Below are 22,513 nucleotides of genomic sequence, written 5' to 3' on the forward strand. Positions count from 1 at the left end.
GAAAGAACAGAATTATGTTCTTGGGCAAACGTGAGGCTGCTATAGCCAAAGTTTATGGATTTAAAGGTGTAGTTCAACTACAGATACATTCGTTATGTTATGCAGCATAAACCCAAGTTGTTACTTCCAGTTTCACTCTTCAGAGAGTTCTCCACCCATGTGGATGTTACCTCCTTCTGATGATTCTCTTTCCCCTTCTTCTTCCACTCATGCTTTTTTCCCCCCTTGTCTCTCAGGTCCAAGCAGAAATAAAGAAGTCATGGAGCAGGTGGACATTAGCACTTGATTTTAAAAGGAAAGCACGAAGTGGGAGCACAACCTACAGTTATGGACCAATGGTTTCCCACACCAGCATCACAAATGTAGCCACGAGAGGGGCACTTGCCCTTCATCTCAATACAAGACTTATACCAGGGACCCTCAATGGACACCGGAATTTACCAGGTTATGTAAAAAATGGCTCTATTTCTGAAAACTCTATGCCTTCTTCTGGACCAGAGCAGTACAACAAAGATGAGGAGTACCTGAATGGCTCTGGCCTTTATGATGGAGACAGACCCACAGTACTTGTTGAAGAAGAAAGAGAGACAGTGATGTAAAGAGAAGAAGAGAGGAAGCAAAAGGATGAAAAAGGTTCCTGGAGAGCATTTAGTGGGCAAAAGAATATCATGCCACACAACGGATGCCAAGGGTTTCCATGCCTTTTCTCTGTTCTGTTGAACAAGAGGTTAAGTTATATGGAAAAAAAAAAAAAAGTGAGCCACCAACGTGGCCAGAGGTTGATCACACACATATACTCAGTGATCTATGTCTCCCCAGTGTTAACGGAGGCAGGGCTATCCACGGGCCTTGCTACCTGCTGAACAACAGAGATGCTGAGAGTTTGTGGGGAGGGTTGCACAGCAGCACGTGGTCCTGTCACCTCTTGGAGAGCTTGGGCAGCCAAGGATGATGGGAATCTCACCCAGTAAAGCAAAAGTCTTGTGGGGAGTGTACACTGCCATCTTCTTGCAAGGGTACAAGCCACCCTGGGCATCAACATCTTTGGTTTGGTTTGCTCTTTCCTTTTGAAATCTGTCTGGTAACACACACGAGAATGACCAAGGCCCCTCGGGTACCACAGCTGGCCATTTTTGCAGCCAAGTTCTCAACATGGACAGCTTGGTACAACCTGGGACATGTTCTTCCCTTGGGCATTCTCACTCCTTGGCAAAAAGCTCTTCTGGGATGGGCAGTGTTAACAGTTCATGGTCACTAGATGAAAGCAGAAAACTGTATTCTTCTTTCCCTGACCTGAGTATCATAGCAAGCCAGAAACCAGTGCAATTTTAGAATGGGAAATGTGGTTATCAGAATGTGTGATATTTTCATTCTTCCGGATACAGCGGTGGAGATGGACCCACTGTTCCTGCTCCCAGGCCGACTGAGGCAGGGAAGGGCATTTGCAGATCTTCAGCTCATGTGCCTGTTTGTATGTGTGGCTAAAATCAGCTCAGAGGGTCACCAACTCAGCCTCCCTCTTTGTGGATGCTCATGGAAACAGACCTCCGTAATGTTCTTAATGTTCCAAATTTCTTCTCATTCTCACCTTCAAATTACTTGTCTCTCACTTGCCCAAACCCTCATGAGGAGAAACACGAGATGCTGGATACAGCCAGGCAAACCTGCCTTCATGGGGTCCAATGATAAAATCTGCTGGGCAAAAGCACAAGGATGGCTCATGGTTGGTCTCCTTCTGAGCATCTTCTTTCTTTCCTGTTCTTAGTGGTCAGGTCATTCAAATGAGTCATACACACACATATGGACATCCAGCCAATGTCTTAGCTGGGGTGATTAAGTATAATTTCAACCAAAATCACTGATTTTGCCTAGAGATGCTTAGAAGTTGAAATGTTATTGGGGTTGCCTGAGAAGAGAAGAGAGCAAGAAAAGTAAGGTTAGATGTTAGGAAGAAAATCTTTAATCAGAGGATGGAGAGGCACTGGCACTGCTGCCCAGTGGTGCCCAACACTGGCCTTGGCAAATACGCAAAAGCCAATCCTTAGCAGGTCAGAACAGGCAGGACAAAATGCTCTATTATCTGATATCACCAAAGGAAAAAAGCTAAAGAAGACTGTTACTAATGACAGAAGTGCTCCCATTCTAGACAAAAGAAGTTGTGGTTGCCTCATCCCTGGAGGTGCTCAAGGCCACACTGGATGGGGCCCTGGGCAGCCTGATATAGTGGGGGGCAACCAACTCACAGCTGGGGTTGGAACTACATGGGCTTTAGGGTCCCTTCCAACTCAACCATTCTATGATTCTATGAAATGCCCAGTTCCTACAGGAGTGAGAGATCAGAGTATTTTGTCAGTTGTTTGTGGTTTTTGCAAGAGAGCCAGAAGGCTGTTTTCTGACACAAGTCATGTCTTCAGCAATGACAAAGAGGTACAGCGTTTGTTGGCCAACAGTGTTTTGTCCTACACACTTCAACCAGCTGAGCACCTAGCAAAAGCTCTTTTCCAGTTTTGAAGCACGATTCAGAATTTCTCAGTAATGGGAATTTAGGAACAGTGACCAAACTTGTTATTGCAGCCTGTACTCCCTCAAAGTAAAGACTCTGGCTGAGCCAGCCTGGATCCTCTCTTCAGCCCATCGTAATGTCACTATTCCTTTGCTGCATTCTGACAGTCAGCCCCTCGTGGTGCTTTCCTTTCTTCTGGGCACGTTTCTTGAATCTGAAATATTTTTTACTCCACCTGGCTGTTACTGAAATGGAGTAGACGCAGTCATTGGGGCAGTTTGCAGAAATCCTTTAGGATGCAGGTGGGGCCTATGGAATATCTTACTGTCTATCCTGATCCTTTAGGTATGTCTGCTGTGGCATACTAACCAGCACTTCTGAGATGCATCCAGTCACTTCAAACTGCAAGTTCTGAGTACATATTGAGGCCTAAATACCCCACAGTTCTGAAGGAGGTCAGGATGAGCCTAGAGATCTTGACTCTGTTTCCTGTGTCCCACATCTTCTTTAGGCAACCTCTCAGGTTGAAGCCCAGTGTAGTAACAAACCTCCTCCCCTTGACATCTCTAGGTTTTGGATTCGGGCTTGGTAGGGAACATGGTGGCAAAGAGGCAATCCTCTGCAAGGCACTGAAGCACCTCTCAAACAGCTGCAGACCTATATGAGCCAGCCTTTAAAAGCCAGTGTTTATTTGTGATTTTTTCTTTGTTTTGTACCATTAGAATAACTCAAAACTCCTCATTACCATGTACCACCAAACGGCAGCTATTGCAACTTCGGGTTTGCAAAGCATAACCTTTTTTTTTTTTTTTCATGCTCTCTTATTGTTCTTGTTGCTATTATGAGCAATAGTAACAAAGCTAACAGTAGTATTACAGAGAGGTTAAGTAATCTTGCAAGAGAAGTCAGCTCTAGAGAAAGTTTGGCATGGAGAGCTCTGCAGAAATCTGGGTCAGCCCCGCTATCCTCGCTGCTCGCCTTTTCCTCGCAGACATTGGCACAGCCTCAGGAGAGAATCAAAGGGGCAGAAGTTCTTACCAGAGTGTGTACAGCTGTTATGCAGCATCCCGTGTGGCTGAGCTGCCAATGAGAGAGAAACGCATTGAGTATGCTGGCTCTGGTTTTCTGCCCTTCCAGAAGTACGCTGTGCTCAAATCCTGCCAAGCAGACGCAATGACCTTCCTTATTTTCCCACTCAGAGGAATTACTCGATATCACTTCACTGGTAGGACAAAACAAAAAGACATACAAAATAAAAGCCACCAACCAAGCACCAATGACACTAGTGACTCACTGTTTGTTTGTGTTTCTTTCAGAGAACTCGGGATTAATGACATGCTTGGCAATCGCTTAGCAAAGTTCAAGGAATTAGCAAAACCCATAACACTTGTCATAAACAAATACAGCACCCCTCCTAAACAGACATGCATTCATCGCTAGATTGTTGAGAATAAATGCTTAAAAACTGATGTTAAATGTAGATAAAAATTACACCCATGAGGAATGTGCAGGGGAAGAAATCTTTCCTTGATCTTTTCAAATACCAGTCTTACATGATACATTCTTTTTCCTTGGTGTTCATGTTCATGAAAAAAGATGGGAAAATGCCTATACCAAAACAGGGGGATAATTCTGCCTTTAACGACATGGTAGAACGTATGTTTGTCAGTCTGTTCCTGTCCTTCCTGTGCTGATTGCAGACCTCACTGTTGGCTGAGTATATAGACTGTGCTGTATTAGCCAGAGATCCAAGGGCATCCTCCACTTATTCTTTGTGAGGAAGGGATCAGGCCTGTGGTGCCTTGAAACAGAGAAGAAACTAGTTTGCGGGGTCACCCTCCATGGGGTGACAGTTCCCATCCTGCCTGATTTACACATGGGCAGAGAAATGTCTTCAAGCTCACATCTAGAGGAGGCAAACGCTTGACGGAGCTGGTGGCCTCTATTTTGACATATTAGCTTTCCTTCCTCCATGGTGTCAGCTTTGTGTCCTCTTTCTTCCCTTCCTGTAAACCAGCTGGCAATATGCAGGACTGGTTTCCACTGAGATGCTGGGCTTGGGCAGGGAATCTCCCCCTCTGGCAAGTTCATCTTGCAGCCCTACACCTCTTCTATCCCACCCATAGCAGCTCAGTCTGCTAATAATCCTCAGTCCATTCTACTTGATCTACCTCTTTTCTGAATAGACATAGAAATGTCAACATTTCTTGGACTCGTGTTTCTTAAGGATGACTTTTGGCAGCTCCTCATCATTTCTGCTTTGCCTGCATTTGTGCAGACAAGTGTTTTTACACCTTCTATAAACTCCTTTGTCTTAGTTCAGATGAGATCATGTCTTGTCCCCTTCGCCACCATTCCTCAACTCTGCTCCATCTTGTCTGATACATATTGGAGCCAAATCAGTTGACAAAGTTCTCCCCAAAACTGAACTGTTCAGCCAGGGACTGGCTTCCTTTCTTTGTTTATGGGCAATTGGCTGAAAGCTGCAGAACATCCACAGAGCTGGTAAGAATTTTCCGTTTTTTAAAGCCTGAAAATACAGCAAGCATGAAGATCTCCAATTTTTATTCCTTTTATTGTTTGGGTGAATTCAATGACTGTCTGAAGAGGTTTAAAACTTCAGAGCCCAATCTTTCAAGAAGTAAAGGCACCTCAATGGGTTTTGTTTCCTTGTTTTTTCACTGGCTGATTTTTCTGCATAACTTCCACTTAGAATTCATTGGAAGCTTCAGGTAGGATTATGGAGGACGAGGGCATCTTCACCTCATCCATATCTCTCACTCTCTTCAGTGTTTCTTTCACTTGAGATAGGACTGCATGAAATAAGAGAAAGCACTTTAAGAGTTGACCTTCAAGGGAGAGGTTGCATAAACCTGTGAAGTCCTTTCATGTGTAATGTTGCTTCTTACATGGCTGTGCATTTTTCCACCTATTGTTGCCCATGAGTTTGCCAAAGCCCAGTCTGTGCCTTCTCATGGAAAGTTATGCAGCAGTATCATGGTTCACATCCTCTCTTTCTGGCTTTAGCTGAATGTTGTGACATTTTGGCTGTAAGAGGAAGCAAAAGAAAAATGATCAGGGGCAGCATTTCCCAGCCTTTGGGGTTAAGGGTTTGGTGTGTGCCTCCTCAGCTGTGTAGCCTGTGTCACAAATGGGCATTGCTCTGGTGGCTGCAAGCTGTAAATCGTTCAGCATGCGAAGAAGATTTATTTTAAGGCCATGGGCAGATTAAGGAAGGTCTTCACCGTGCCACTTTCCCACTAAGAGCACCTGCTGGGGGAGAAATCGTGTTGCACTCTCAGGCAAGTCTAGGGAAATTGATGTATTTATTTATTTTTAATATAATGGAACAGGTTTTCTGTTTGATTTTTTTTCTTATTATTATTTTTACTTCTATTGCTGACGGGTTGCCACATTCCACAGCATAAATAAAGGACATATATGATATTCCTGGCGAGCTTCAGAGGTGTTCAGGCATCCAGTGTGACACTTCAGACAGAGTAGATTTTATATCCCATTCCTCTAGGGTGTCTTGAAATGAGAAATATATTAAATTGTAAAGGAAATGAGTTTGCAAAATATCCTATAAATAAATTTCCATCGTGATCAGCCAGGGCTGTCTAAATTTGTCTTCAAAACATAATGTTTCATAAATGGTGTAAGTATAAAAAGGGGGATGTCCATCTCTGTGGACATCCATTGGAAGGCAGCTCTCCTATTTTTGCCTACAAAGGAGAAAGGTTGAGCCTATTGGACAGCAAATACTGTTGGCCCAAAGGAACATATTGTTTTGAGGCAGTGATTCCATTTGTATAAAAGTTATTGAGCTTACCCTGTTCCACTCGAACTATTTTTATGGCCTCTCATGAAATCAAGACTTAAGCTTAGGTCTTATCTAAGGGTGGGAAAGCAAAAGAAAGCAGAGGTAGGTTATTGCAAAGACATATGATTAACTGAAGCACACTAAAATATTGGTGGGTTTTCTGTTTTGTTTTGTTTTGTTTTGTTTCCCAATAATGACCTGCTTCCTGGAAAGTCTGAGCCAGAAATCTGGTCTCCTTGGTCTTTCCATGTGCTCTTTGGAGTGCATGGAGGTGCATGGACACGCAGCTGAGAACCCACCTGTGTCCAGCTTCTGGTCATGTGAAGCTCAGAGACACCAGGACCAACTGAATGAAAACCAGTGATCCTGCCCTGGAAGTCTTTGCCAGAAGAAGTGTTAATGAGCTTCGTTTAGTGGCTAGCCCCAAGTTTATTTGCTGTCTATATGTGAAGGCTGATAGTAAGCAGAGTGTCTCCAAATCTAGTACTTTTTATTCAGCACTCATAAACATCTTCACTGACTGCTCTTTGGTTTGTAGGTGCTTCTGAAGATTTTAGAGATCTTCTACTGAAAGTCCAACAATTGAAGCTGAGACTGAGACTTGGTCTCCTGGCAGTGCTAGCAGACTCCCACTTCACCTGTAGCCTTGGGCAGTGGTGGTCCCGAGCAACAAGGAGACAGAACCAGCATCTTTCTTGGGTCTTTGACACTGCTTCTCCCTAGTGGGTAGAAAAGCCCAAAAGACAGACATCTCTGCTCTTCTACCCTCAAATTTTAGGGACATGGTTTAGTGGGCATCGTAGTGATGGGCTGGCGGTTGGACTAGATGATCTTAGAGGTCTTTTCCAACCTTAATTATCAGATGATCCTATGATTCTAAATTCAGGTTGGCTGGAGTTCCTTTCTACATTTACTTTTCCTTTTTTCCAACCTGGCCCTAGAAAAAGAAAACCCTAAAACTTATTTAAAGAACTCAGTTAAGCATTTCGTTTTCCATTTTTCCTGGATGCAGACTCAGGCTTTTTAATGGCTAGAAGCCAACCTCAACTCTCAGAATCAAAACCAATCTGAAGCATCAGAATGGGAACATAATTTGCTCAGATCAGCTGTACTGTACCCTCGTCACATCATATCCATCACATTGGGTACAGAGCACTGGCATCCTGACAGAGATGAAAGGTTGGTCTGACAAAATAGTCTTTTATTTTTGGTGCATTTTTAAGACAAGTGAACCAAGAGTAAGAACTAGACTAGCTCTCTTTACACTTAAGAATGATCATAAACAAGAAAAGAGTGATAATAAGTCATTCTTTTTTTTTATCTCATCATGTTCTGTTGACTGCTCTGATGGTTATTGTGGAGTGTCTGCTGTTCTGGCTTCTCCTTGGCAGGAGTTCTCTGTGGTGGAGGGAACAGATACAATGAGCGGACGGAGTAATTTGAAGCCAGTCCCTAGGGCAGGACAGTCAGGAACAGATCTGATGTTGATTTTATATTCATTGGCAGAAGGCAGGAGCTACACCACTGAAGTTAATTGAGTTAACTCGGTCGAATGCCAAGGCAAAACAGATCTGAATCTAGACCACAGTTCAGAACTCATTTACAATTTGCACAATGGAATTAAAATAAAGCTTCCAACTCTAACTACAGAGTTAGTCTGCTGAGAATTGGACTTGCTGTTTGGGATTAAATGACACCCAAGGCATGAGCTATCACATGAAACAATCATGTTTTTTATCTGTGCCTACCCAGATTACTCTGTTCTCCCCGCTGTGGTCACTTAGCCATGCTCAGCTGTTTCAGCTAGTAGGGATATTTCTTAGCCCCTTCTTTTTTTCTTTTCTATCTTACTTGCATGTGAACACCAAGTTTTCATGCCAGTTTTCAGGTTTCATCTAGCCCCACAGATTCAAAGTTCAAGAAAATGTCAACATGTTGCCAGGATTTGGGCGGCAAGTGGGAAAAAGAATATGAGAAGCTAATGGAAGTCACAGGGGAGCATTAAAGGGTCTATCAAATAGGGTTCACTGAAACCTTTCCCACGGACCAGGGAAAGGTTTGCAGACCTCAGCATAGAATTTCAACCTCCAACTGAACTCACTCATGTTTTGCTCATTGAAGGTCTTGAGCTGTTCAGTATGACCTGCTAAGCTCACCCAATGTATTTCCATTGTCTAGGGGCTTGGGGTTAGATCTGGCACTCTGTTGTTAAATGTTCCTGCTTATGATTAATTTAAGTTTAATGCTCTGGTCTGCACATGCAGTTTCTGCATCCTTCCCTAGGTTGGTCCATTAGTGCTGCTTTGGGGAACACTTGCAGAACTGTTCCTTGAGTTGCCTTTGCATATCTGGTGTGTATCCAACCAGAGCTGTCACCAGTTTGAATGCATCAGTACTGATGGTCAGCAGTGCTGCTTTGCAAGGGAACCAAAGGCAGTGTTTGCAAGAAAAGAGCGCAACAAATTTTGTCCTAATTTGGAAGGGATTTGCAAGACTCCAGAGAGGCAGGGTTAGGCTGGAGATCACCTCAGTATGGCACACTGCACAGGGGCCAGGAACAAAAGAAAAAGGGAAGGAAGAGCTGAACCAGATGAGTGTCAGTAATTAGGGAGTCCTATAAATCTGTCTCCTTTTCAGGCAGGCCTCCCTATCCAGCGTAGATTGAGCGAACTGGCCACTATTGCATGATTACACTCTCTCCTAAGCAGAGAGTGTAAAGAGCAAATGGGGGATTCAACAAAGCCTGTGCAAATTTATCTTCCTAATTCTCACTGGCTCTTTTTCCTTCTTTTTTCCTTTGGGAAAAAAAAAAAAAAAAAAAAAGATACATTAAAGTAACCTGAGCACAAGAACCTGGTACTCAAATCCATTTCTCCAGGGTCCCACAGAGTAACTTTTTTCTGTAACCTTAGAAGTTGTCCTTGCTTGCTTTTTTTTTTTTGTTTTTTTTTTTNTTTTTTTTTTTTTTTTTTTTTTTGTTGTTTGTTTTTTTGTTTTTTTTGCATATGATCTAAAGAATGTGATGGTATTTGATTATCTTCATCATTCTGGGCAAACAATATGGTGGGTAACAACACCGTTGTGCCGGGATCAGTATGGAATGAAATTATAACCCCATGAAAACCAACTCCAAGATTTCTATTGACTTCCATGGAGTGGGATTTACCCTTAAATCCAGAGGAGGAAAAAGATGATGATTCAAACAAATGACCTAACCCTTCCCCAGTCCTCAAGGCTTTGCCTACCACCCGTACTTCAGGGTGGCTTTTTGCTTTAAATCAATAGCACTACAAAGCCAGAAAGGAGAGATCAAGGGGTAGAAGGTGACCTGAATAGCAGTCGCCTCTCTCAAAATGCTTTACAAATGCCAACATTAGGTTTTGTATTGGGGTTGGCTTCTATATGTGGGGATATAGGATGTGGTATTCTGCTAGAAAAAGGCAAGGGATTAAAATGTTTGAGATGGATGGGATGAGCATGCACTGGGTTTCCAAAATGCATGTGTCTGTGTCCTCTGAAATAGAGATACAATGGCCATGTGAAAGACTACTTAAAACAAGTTTAATGAAGAATGTTCTCCAAACAGAATAGACCTTGGGTACCTAAAACAGAAGGCAAAACAATGACTTCACCAAGGAAGCAGCATCCACTTAAAACAGAGCATTACAACAGACATGAGACCTTCTAAATATAGAGCTGGATGTTTCCTGCCAGGCTGAGCTTCTACCTTTTTATTTTTCTATGTCTAAATTAATCACTCTTCCTCCAGGGCTGCAGGGAAGGATGAACAAGAAGATATTTGCTGTTAGAGGTGAAATGTTTTGACAGGTTGGGTTTAAGTAGAGCTGGTGGAAGAGGAAAGGCAGTTGGTGGCAGAAGAAGAAGGTCAGGTGGATCCAAGCACCGTCACGCAACCCTGTGTCCAAAAACACGATGTCAACCTCTTGATATTTGCATGAGCTGAGGCATGCACGAAGAGACAGATCTGTTGCTAAAATTCCTTGCTGTTTCTCAGCAACTTCAGGGTGACCAAGCCATGGTGGTCACCAGAGATGATGGGATGTGGGCAATAGTGAAAGGACTTAGCCATTCCCAGTGGTCTTCCAGGCTTTGTCCAGTGGGATACTCGCTCCTTTTTTTCCTAGCGTGAGCAGGAGGGAGAAAAACCAGGGTGTGCTCTTCCCCCTCCCACTCCAGTGATTTCACTGAAGTGGTTTTAAGATCTTGTTTCACTTCCAAGGAGGGACAAGACTGAAAAACTTAAGGGCAAAACTGTGATTTCTTTGTATGTGTTACAAGGGCATTGCCTTGTGTGTGTTGTCAGGCAGATGTTTGGTTTACATTCCTCCACTTCTGCTTTCTGTACGGACCAAAGTAATGAGCGGAAAATGACAAACCACGGATGTATGTAAAAAGGGAATTAAAATAAAAAGAAACCTTTATTGATTCTCATGAAATATCTCCTTTGTGTCTTTTCCAGCCTGTGGACCTCAGAGCCTCTAAAATCCTTTAGGGGCACCCTTAGGTGGACCTGGTATTCCTGTGGTCAAGAGGAGGGAGCTCCATGAGATCCTCTAGTTCATTGTGGGTACAGAAAGTTGGGAATGAGTTCATTATGAATATAGAAAGCTGGGAATGAGTTACGTCTCTGGAAACCCTGTTCATTGCAAGGAACTGAGGCTAGGTGACCTTTATGGGTCCCTTCCAACTCAAACGATTCTGTGATGCTAGGAAACTGCACTGGGTGGCTTCAATAGCCATGAGCTTATGGATTTCAGGATTACAAAGAACAAATTTGGTTGGCTCCAGTCTCTGTTTTGTGCTGGGCAGCAATGTTTAGAGATATGCTAATTCAGATTATGAAACCCTTCTCCTAAGCACAGTTTAGTTCCAACTGCTTAAAATATTCTGTTTTAACTTCGATGAAATTTACGGGCATTCCCCCAGAGTCACTGTTTAGTTATGGCATTTCTTTTAATGCAAGTGTGCTTTGCATACGAGGAAGAGCTGGGCAAAAAATGCTCTTTGCCCCAACATAGCGTGTGAGAACGCTCCAGCACACTCGTGTTCCAGAAATGCATTCACGCCATGCTGATCGTGCAGACATGCTAGCATTCCTCGCCTGGCTAACTACGAGTGGAAAAAAGGACTAAACTTTTCTCCTCCTCTAAATGATAAGCACTGAATGATTGGCCTGATTTCAAAAAGCACCCAGGTCCCAGCAGCAAGGAATGAGAACACTGCTGACCAAAGGCAGTTGCACAAATGCTTGTTCCAGATGGAGCTCCCCAGGTCTTGGCAGCAAATGAGATGGTTATAGTGCCTTGATCCCATTCATAGACTAACATCAGTATCAGATAACATTCAGGAGAGAGAAACAGAGGACAGCAAACTTTGTCCCAGTTGCTCTCTGACTTACACACAACCTGGTGGCACACATTTCCTTACTCTTACAAGTGAATCCCAATAACAGGGTTCCCCTTGGGAAGAACAGTCACACTGCAGAAGGCGTTCTCCCTCAACACATATCTCAGGTGATTTCTACAATGCCACTTTGGTGTAACTCAGGAGTAAATCTAGCCCCTGTCCTATTTCTATTACTTACATGCAAGTAAGCTTCACTCACAGACTCAAATTTAAACACTAAGACTTGCTAGAGAGAGGACAGGTATAGACCAGATCTCTGTGTTCAGCCAAGCTTTCTTTTACCCAAATGGAGAGGAACAGGACAGAGCACCCTCTAGTCTGATTTCCTCCAGCTTTTCTCAAGCACAGTATGGATGGATGACTTCAGACCCAACACAAGTAGTAAATAACCAGCCAGGTGGATAACAGTTGGGTGGGTGATGAGGTCCATGGCCATCCCTCATCTCACATTAAGACTGTTTCCTGCACTATTTGCATAACCTTTCAGTGGACTAAAATGGTGCATAACATCTCTCTAGCCAGGAGGAGAATGCTATAGAAAATTGCAGAGAAAAAAAAAAAGAAGCAGTGGCAAAAGGCAAAGAGGGCAAAGCACCCTTTCATCCCTTGTCCCAAAGCACATTGTCATCTTAGTTCTGCTGCTCTCCTAATGTGGTTGCAGTGGCTATATTGAAGGATGCTCTCATGCCACCTGATACATTGACAGTATCGATGTCAGGAGGGGTGCCTCATTCCATTCACAGCTGTGCGATGCCTTCATCTCACTCAGCACAGACAATGTGAGGTGGTTCCCTGGAGTGCTGCCCTTGCAGAGTGAAGACTGTAAGTGGGCACAAGCAGATGCTGCTCTTTGTGAGCATGAAATATAACCACCATAAAACCTAACCGACAGAGGCCTTTGCAGAACGTCATCCCGCTGGCTAGACTGTTCTGTACTTTCAAGCACGCTTTGAACTTAAATTCATTCCTTCCATAGCTTTCCCCTACCCATTTAGTCATACCAAAACTAGATGGTTTCAGAGAATCCAAACTTAAGCTCTCTATTTCTGTCATGCACAAGGCTAAAATGAGTGGTGAATCTTTTCACACAGTCCTATCTGAGATCAGGGCCCTTCTATCCTCTACAAACACGCTATCGTAGAATCATAGAAACATATGAGATGGAAGGAACCCTGGAAGGCTCTCTGGTCCAATCCCCCTGCAGTGAACAGGGACACCCACAGTTCCATCAGGTGCTCAGAGCCCCGTCCAGTTCCCTGCTGAACTTGAATGTCTCCAGGAATGGGGTACCCACCACGTCTGGGCAACCTGTGCCAGTGCCTCACCAACCTTACTGTAAAGAGTTTTTTTCCTTATATCCAATCTAAACCTCCCCTCTTTTAGTCTGAAACCGTTTTGCCTTGTCCTATCACAACAGACCCTCCTGAAGAGTCTGTCCTCTTCTTTCTTATATCCCCCTTTAGATACTGAAAGGACCATGAATTAACCCAACTGATGCCAACTGCTTCCATTCTCCACTGATGGTTCCAAAGCATCCATCTGCTTTCTTCTCAGATTCCACCTCTCAAAGTGTGACTTTATGCACCGAGGCTTTTGGGATAGGCAGTGTAGCAGGTTCACCATGCTGGCCTCAAATGGACAGAGGAATACAATATACAGTATAGATGAACCTATAGAATGTGGGAATACTGAGTCAGAGATAGACAACTCAGATCTAGATGCACACAAAAACATGCATTTTTTTTTCCCTTGTGAGAAGCAGAAGGCTCAGTTTGCTGCTGGCTGAGAAATCTGCAGTTCCAAACCTCTCCAGTTCTCTCTCTCGAAGAACAAAAACTCTGCAAAGAATTTTCCATTTTTCCATGCTCCTCTGAATGCCATGAAGATTAACAAGTAATATTAGCTCTGCTGAAGTGCCTTCATCTGCTCATGGAAAACAGAGGATGTCTTAGCAGCCAAACTTTGAAGAAAAAAAAAGTTAAACCCAAACTATGTCTGTTTGGAAGCAACACCCCTTTGCAGAAGGGAAGGACTGATATCTGCCAAAGTGCTAACAGCTGTCCTATATATATGCAGCGCTATATAAATCTTCTGTAGGAGGAACACTGGATGCAGCAATGGTGAATGATTTATCTGAAGCAGCAGGTGTATTGCAAGCATCATTTCAATCTGTCTTGTGCATGCATGTGGGGAGGGAGGAGAGCTCCAGTGAGTGATAGTGGCCACCTATGCAGCAGGATGTAGGCAGTGCTGTGAGCCAACTAGGCTACTCAGCCAGTCTATCTGGAGTATATCTACCAGCTCTAGTATCAAAATAGCACATGTAATACTTGCTGAATGTGTTTTATGGCCTGATGGGGAAATAACAAACTAGCAAAATCACCACTGTAAAGCAGGAACCTGAAACTTAGGACTAGAGGTAATGACCTCAAGTTGTGTCAAGGGAGGTTCAGGTTGGATATTGGAATATATTTCTTCTAAGAAAGGGGGGTGATGCACTGGCACAGGCTGCCCAGGGAGGTGGTGGGGTCACTCTCCTTGGAGGTGTTCCAGAACAGTGGAGATGTGGCACTGAGGGACGTGGTCAGTGGGCATGGTGGGGGTGGGTTGGGGTCGGATGTGATGGTTTTAGAGGTCTTTTCCAACCTTAATGGTTCTACAATTCTAACTCAGAATTTTAAAGGCTGTTCTCTTTGAGTTGAAGCCTTGTTCTTACCATTTTGAGAAAGAATTTAAAGGATGGTCTTTTCCAACCTAAAATTTCTAGTTTGGTTTTACAAGGTCTCTCCCCCTTTCTGTCTTCCTCAGTGTTGCTGTGGTTCTTCCTTTCTCCTGAAGGAATAACAATACTGGAGGGCATCTTACCTCACCAGAAAATGATCAAACCAGCTCTCCCGTTAGGAAGTTTTCTGAGGGAGGCAGATAGGAGGGAGCTGTGTCAGAATGGGAGAGGTGTCATAGTCCTGATGCAAATCCAGCTGTGCCTCATGGCTTGGTCCTACCTGGGAGCAGATAGTTGCAGAGAGTCCTGTTAAGATATAATGTCTGCAGAGGAAGTGCCAAAGGGACCTAGAATGGCACCAATGAAAATTTAGCTCACATGTGAAGTAAAACTTCTGAACGTGAGAGTCCTGGAAGCAGGACAGCTGGATATGATGATCTTAGTGGTGTTTTCCAACCTTAATGATTCTACAATTCTACAGCACAGAGCTGAGATCGGGGGAGCAGAAGAAACCATGCAGTGGAGCTAAGTGAATAAATGACCAGAATGAGTCTGCTGGAACACAAAATGCTTTTTAATGAGCATGAGCTTCTCCAGAATGTCAAGTATCATTTATTCACTTACGACTAACTTTGAGGAACATCTTGTTTGAATCACATACAAACTTCAGAGCCAGACCCTGCACTCAAGTAAATCAGCATAATGCCACTGAGCTCCAAGGGATGCTGTTGATTTAGAGAGGCACAACACAACTGCAGTTGGTGGGGAGGTTCTTAGGCTACCAGCCAGGGTATGGTACAGGAGAAGAGAGAGAAGATTTAAATGAGACCATGGGGTGGAAAAGGTCTGTGGCAAGATGCACGATCCCATTCACAGTAATCTGTACCAGTGAGTTTTCGCAGCAAACCCCGCAGAGAGGTTTGCCTTCATGTTCATCTCAACTCACTTTTTTGGGATCTACCTTCCAGAGGTGCAGCTGGACAAGGCACTGTCTGAAATTCCATTACCTTCTGTTTTCAACTTGCACTTTCTTAATGATGTTCAATCTCCTGCAGCTTTCTACCAGGATAAACTGTTGCAGGTCTCCCATGTGCTCCTCTATGCCTATGGTCTTGGCCATGGGCTCCACCTTGTTCCAAGGTCTTCTCACTCTGCTGAACAAACCAGGCAACTGTGGTTGTACTGCTATGGAGGAATGCTTGGAGAAACAAACAGCCCATTAGTTTTTGCCCCAGTAAAATAGCAGCTGGTATTTCATTATTAAATGAACTTTTTTTCCTCCTCCTGCATTTCAATGTGGCATGTCTGGATACTGGAGCTGTCTGTACTTACCATTTCAATATCTTCATTTCAAAACCTTGCTTTCCTGAATGGAAGATGCTGCCGTTTCTGGTTACTTACTCAGAAACAGTCCTGAATGTCATGACTTGTGCCCTGGAATTGCAGAAGGAAAATGTGGGAGAGGGGTAACCATTTGGTTCTGAGAGAGGACCACAGAGTATAGAGTATTTTCAGGATTGCTGCAGGCGAACTTGGTGCGTAAATTCACTTACAAGCTCATCAAACACGGAATAAAAACTAGACAGCTTGCCTGTGCTCTTGATAACCATTTTGAATCAACAGTTCAGAGTCAAGTCTATAAAACCTGATCTCCTATTTTACTTCTGGGAAGACACGGGAAAAAAATATACATATTTGACTTCAGGTTAGAGTTTGGCCATGCTTATTTTTTCTCCACAGCTGTGAGGGCTGGAAATTTAATTTTGGATCTGAAAGAGAGCTCGCTTCTCTCATAACTATGGAAGTGGAGTCCTGAGAGGGAAATGCCAGCTCTTGGGAAACCAGCAATAAACTTACAAGAACCAGCAAAGTCTGAGTTATTTGGGGGCGTGTCTGGCAAGAGAAAGCCAAAGGAAAAGAAGGCACGAGTCTCAGCCAGAGGGATCCAACTAATCCAGCACAATTATTCTTGTTTATTATTGTGTAAATATTTCTGGTCAGCTCCTATCGCCCTGCCTGATGCCACCAAGTTCTAATCTGCTCAGTTAGGAGAACACATCTTTGTCGCATTCTCTATGAGTGATTTCCCTAGGCAAAAGAATCAGGAGGTTTTGGAAGTGAGATCTTTAGTTTCTGCAAAGAAATAAAATGTTAAATCTCTGGAATGCTGCAGCAGGCCTACTTTGCCTCATTCTCTCAGCTAATCACAGCTACGGCTGGAGGGTTTGCCTTCCCTTGGATTTAGATCTGTTCTGCTTTGTTTGCTCACACCCCCGCCATCTTTCCTTATCTTGCGCTGGGTCTGGGGGAAAGATAATTTCATAAATCTCTATACGCGTCTGAAATCTTCCTTGTTTGCAGCCTGAAAGTAGCAATTAACCAAAACCTTATTCAAAATTCATTCCAGACTGGCAAACACTCAGTGGCAGCCAGATAGCGCCATGTCTGTGCTTATGCTTATTTTTAACCCTGGTATTTTGCACAAAGGAGTACCTTTTCAGAGAGAAATCATAGAATCACAGAATGGATTAGATTGGAAGGGACATTAAAGATCATCCAGTTCCAACCCCCCCTGCCTTGGGCTGGTTGCCTCCCACCAGCTCAGGATGCCCAGGACCCCATCCAGCCTGGCCTTGAAGGCTCACAGGGATGGGGCACCCAAATCTTCTCTGGGCAGCAATGCCAGATCTCACCTCCCTCTTAGTAAAGAATTTCATCCTAAACTCTAACCTAAATTTCCCCTCTCTTAGTTCAAAGTCATTCCCTCTTTATTTCAAAGGGAAATTTCAGTGTGACACTCATGATTAATACACCAGATAAGTAGTTCCTTTCAATTCATGTGACATGGATAAAGATAACCAGCCAACACAGGGATTTACACATGGGTAGTGAGATTAGGAAGCCTTATTCACTGGGAAAAAAAACAGATTATTTTACAGAGATGTGAGGCTGAAGCAAGACAGCTTGAGGTAGGAATATTATTTTCCCAATACTCTCCCTGCAAAGTGCCACAATCAATTACATTTTCAATTAATGTACTTTCTAATAAAGTGATATTTGAGTGTGCCATGTTCCCCATTGTTCCATTACAAACTGGAAACAACAATCCTTTCCCAGAAGACCCCAGCCCAGACAACCAGGAGAGCAGGACAGAAGGACACAGGATGGCAAGAGTGGAAGAACTCTAAATTAGGTTTGTCACATTCCTCTAGAATAATTTAAGCTGGAAAGAACCTGCAAATGTCATTGGGTCCAACACTCTGCTTGAAGCAGGGCTAGCTTTAACATCACATCCAACCTCAGAGAGTACGCAGGACCACATCCTCTTGAGTTTTGAATATCTCCAGTAATAAAGGTATATCCTAAATAGCCTCTCTGCATACCTGTTTCATTTTCTGACCATCTCATAGTAATTTATTCTTTTTATTTTTTCTAGTATTAATCAGAAACCCCATGTAGCTCAAGTCAGTTTTACTTCATTCTTCAGCTGCCCTTCAGTTTTCAGACTTTCTCGTGTATTTTGACAGGGAGGTGCCAAGAACAGACATTGTTTGTTGAGAGTAGATTACATGAGAGGTCTTCAGCACACTAGGATGTCCGTATCCACTGCAAATAACTGGAGAGGTCTTACTGGTAGAGTGCTTAGAATTCTCTTACCATCATCCTTATTAAGACTGATTGGTAGAATGACTTATTAATGTCAAATCATCTCCTTGCATTGTGTCACAGCAAAGATGTGAGAGGAGCAATCCGACGCAGATGAAGAGAATGAGTCCCTCAGTCCTATCCCTGAGTTTGTCCCTGCTCCAGGGCTTTACTTACTGACTGCTGTGGGCTACAGGTACTCATGAGCTCAGGTGCCTTGGAGGATCTGGATAGACAACTACTGAATATTTCCTTCATGGGGAAAGTCAGATCTCAGAACTCGTATTTTACTTTATTGAGGGTATCAGAAGAGAGTTGTATAGACTCAAGTCATCATTTACTTTTGGCCTTGGAGCACAGTGTGCCTACAAATTCGGGCTTCACTCAGCAGAGAGCACCCTATCTCCAGTTCCTCCCATGCAAACACAAACGTGAGAAGCAGCCAAGCCCACAGCACTCACAATTTTAGGTCAGACAGCTTTACCTAGTGCTGTCCCCTGGGTGAGGCCGTTTTTCTTCACAAGGTTCTCAGACAACATCCGTTCCTCCTTCTGACACAAACCACACTACGTCTCTTTTGTGGTTGCTCCTGGCTGACCAAATTCCCCTTGTACACGACGTTACAGCCCACGTTCCTATCTGTACCATCTCTGCAGTCACATGCTCTTAACTGCGTTGTGTTGCTCTTGGTTTCCTTGCCTCTGACAAGTGTGGTTTTCAGCTGTGTATAACTTAACAGCCTTGCTCCTCATTCTTTGTGCTTGTGCCCACAGTTCTGTGTGAGACGAGTTCCGAAAATGCCTCTCACGACATTGAAACCAAGAGAGTTGTCACTCCAGATACACCCCGTAGACCTCTAAAACATAATCCTCCCATCTCCACACTGCCTTTGAGCAGCTGTAGAAAGAGTTTACCCACTGACACATGTGTTGTTGCCGCAGAATTACCTTAACACATCTCTAAGGTGAATGGTGTGGGCTGCCCTACAGACCACTTCTGTTGCAAGCCCCCTGCAGATGCTGGCTTGGGGCCGGATGAATAATGGGAGTTTTGCTTCAGTGACTGAATCATAGAATCATAGATTAACCAAGGTTGGAAAAGACCTCCAAGATCATCCAGTCCAACCGTCCACCTATCACCAATAGTTCCCCAATATATCATGTCCCTTATTACATCTAAATATCTAGACTGAGCTGAAAACGGAGGAAAAAGTAGGAAGGATGAGAGAGGAATTCAGCAGACGACATAAAAATCTTTTTGTCAATTAACAGTTTAATTCTGGACTTTCCATTTTCGGTCAACCTGAGAAATGTTGTTTGGCCCAAAGTTCAATGGATTCTTAAGGCTGAAACTTTTAATTTAAGGGTTTTTTTTTTTTTTATAATGGCAAAAGCAAAAAAAAAAACCTTTATTTTTGAATGTCAAAGCTACACAGAACTTTGCTCTCAACTCCATGTGGTGGCCCTGTGGGTCTAAGACTTATTTTTCCCCATGTGTGCATTGGTGTTTTCTCTCTGTTCAGGGTTCCCGACATGGTGGGAGGGCTGTCCCTCCACCTACCAGAGCTGTATGTCTATAAAGTGAACCTCTGAGTGGGGGTTTTGTGACTTACAGATAGAGCACGAGGCTGTGTGGTCACGCGACACCTGCTGAGAGAGCATTGCAATATTGTTCCAAATCCGGCACGCTTTGTTAGCACTTTGCAAAACACATAACTTAGACAGGCCTGAGACATAGTCACGTGTTTCATGTCTCCTACAAATGAAAATTATTTCTCAGAAAGTGGTACACAGCAGGTCAAGATGTTGGTGGTGCACTTCAGACTCACCTATGCACAGGTAGGTTGTAGCCCACCGCACATCATCAAGGCAGTGCCCCCTTACAACAGTGGTGAAACTGGCCTCTGGAGATCTTGTCCACTGAGAATTCAGTTTTATGGGTCTCATTGTGAGCTCAGGGACTCCAAATTCCAGCCCTACTCTGGGTTCAGCCCCTGGGTTCCCACAGGGGTCAGTGCTGGGACTGATACTCTTTAGTATCTTCAGCAACGACACTGATAGTGGAAGCGAGTGCACCCTTAGCAAGTTTGCTGATGACACCAAACTGTGGGGTGAGACAACACATCAGAGGGACAGGATGCCATCCAGAGGGACCTAGGCAGGCTGAGCAGTGGGCCCAGGTGAACTTCATGAGATTCAACAAATCCAAATGCAAGATCTTGCACCTGGGTCAAGGCAACATTCACTAGCAATACAAGCTGGGGGATGAAAGGATTGAGCACAGCCCTGACGAAAAAAACCTGGGGGTACTGGTGGATGGCAGCTGGACATGAGCCAGCACTGCGCCCTCACAGCCCAGAAAGCCAACCAGATCCTGGGCTGCATCCAAAGCAGCATGGCCAGCTGGGTGAGGAAGGTGATCCTGCCCCTCTGCTCTGCACTGGTGAGGACACACCTGGAGTACTGCATCCAGATGGGTAGTACTCAGTGCAGCAGAGATGTGTGCCTGTTGGAGTGCATCCAGAGGAGGGCCACAAAAATGATCCCAGGGATGGAACACCTCCCTACAAGGACAGGCTGAGAGAGCTGGGGCTGTGCAGCCTGGAGAAGAGAAGGCTTCAGGGAGACATGAGAGCAGCCTGTCATTCAAGCTTAAAGAGGGTAGATTTAGACTGGATATAAGGAAAAAGTCTTTTACAGTGAGGGTGGTGAGGCAGTGGAACAGGTTGCCCAGCAATGTGGTGGATGCCCCGTCCCTGGAGACTTTCAAGGTAAGGCTGGATGAGGCCCTGGGCAACCTGATTTAGCTGTGGGTGTCCCTGTTCATTGCAGGGGAGTTGGACTAGATGACCTTTAATTGTTCCTTCCAACTCTAAGTATCCTATGATTCTATGATTAATTGCTCCCATCCCCTAATAATCCCTGCCCAGAGTTTATCAGGGCTACAGAAAACCGCTGGTACTTGACCTTCTGCACTTCTCTGTGATTCATCCCAGTGTAACTTCTGTTCCTCACCTACATGACTCCAGTAATCCAATATGCCATATCTTTCTGTGGCAACATGCCCTGCACTATCCCAAAGAGGCAATAGAAAATAAAACAGACAGCCCAAATCCATTCTTTCCCCTGTCTATGAACCTTCTCCTGGTAGAGTGAACTAATAGAAGTTCACTTGCCTGATTGATTTTCAGGCTTTGTTGAGCAATGTGGAGTTTAGAGACTGCAGCCGTGAATTTCAATGGATTTGCTTGTTTGCAGACCAGACTATGTGGGAAGTACCAGGACACCACAGAAACCAGAGCTGTAGTCTGTATAGGATAGAAAGTTTTGAGAGGAGTCTCTCCCTCCACCCATACGCATTGTATGGGCACACATGACTGTGCCCAAGTATCTTGAATACTTCCATAATTTCTGTGCTACTTCCTCCCTCTCTTGTTGATCCCTCAATCTTCCTCCCTTTCTACATTCACATCTCATTTTTCTCGCCTGTATTTGGACTCCATATTCCCAATAAAAGGTGCTACCCCAAGAATATTGACCTCCCAGGCAGAGAAATATCCGCCCATCAGAAAAGTGAAGTTCCACATTCTCAAACATCTCAGCATCCTTTTCAGACAGCACATCTTGTTTGCACATTCTTTGGGAGGTCTCGAAAGCATTTGTTAAAGTGATTAACACCTGCAAATGTCTCTTTCAGTACTGGTGGTTGAATTACTTCATGTAAATCAAATTATTCCACCGATGAGAGCATAGAGTTTTGGCATAGACTACTGTTATTTTGTAGTAAATAGCATGAGCATCAAGATGAGGAAATCTTTCTTTTACTAGTTCAAGAGAACTGCTTAGCTTTGGAATAAATGATGCTGCTGGATGGAAAGCAAACCCTGGGGACCTAAGGTTGCTCAGTCCACAGTCCTCAATCAGTTTATATTACTGGAAGGAAAATTACTTCTGAACAAACTTTCCTGAATGATGTGTTCATGCTTTACAAGCTGTATTCTTCCAATAAAGACAAGAAGCCATGTGGGATGTGGTAAACAATGTGTCACTCATTGTGAGAGATGGTGGCCAAAAAAAAAAAAAAAATAAAGAATAAAACTGAAAAGTCCAGCCAGAAGTTTGGAGGATCTGAATTGATTTCGTGATCCTGCCACAGCTACAATAGTTGACCCACAGCTGCTGCACTTTGGTTCCTCAGCAATGAATGGGGATCCAGGACAGGCAGGCATGGGAGGGGCAAGAGGCTAATGGTGCAAGATCATAGGGTCATGGATTTGTTTGAGTTGGAAGGGACTTTAAAAGGCCACCTGGTCCAACTCCGTTGCAATGAACAGGGACACCCACAGCTCCATCAGGTGCTCAGAGCTGCATCCAGCCTGACCTTGAGTGTCTCC

The 22,513-nt window shown here is 44.0% G+C and overlaps 1 protein-coding gene and 1 long non-coding RNA gene across 3 annotated transcripts in view; one reads left to right on the forward strand and one right to left on the reverse strand.

Moving 5' to 3' along the window:
- Positions 1-10,778, forward strand: part of PTH1R (parathyroid hormone 1 receptor) — a 114,192-nt gene extending 103,414 nt beyond the window's left edge. The window contains exon 13 of the mRNA XM_021387552.1: positions 237-10,778. Coding sequence (XP_021243227.1) covers positions 237-599 — 363 coding nt within the window. The 3' untranslated portion in view covers positions 600-10,778. The remainder of the gene's footprint in view (positions 1-236) is intronic.
- LOC110393983 lies at positions 5,470-20,044 on the reverse strand. Of its 2 annotated transcripts, XR_002435297.1 has the most exons (4): positions 19,949-20,044; positions 15,808-15,909; positions 15,483-15,673; positions 5,470-5,551 (listed from the first exon to the last, which is right to left on the reverse strand). It is a non-coding gene; the product is annotated as an uncharacterized LOC110393983 (long non-coding RNA). The 2 variants fall into 2 exon arrangements; XR_002435296.1 differs by lacking the exon at positions 5,470-5,551 and having other exon boundaries at positions 15,040-15,673.

This window comes from Numida meleagris, chromosome 2 (genome assembly GCF_002078875.1).
Source record: "Numida meleagris isolate 19003 breed g44 Domestic line chromosome 2, NumMel1.0, whole genome shotgun sequence".
NCBI classification, from domain to species: Eukaryota; Metazoa; Chordata; class Aves; order Galliformes; family Numididae; genus Numida; species Numida meleagris.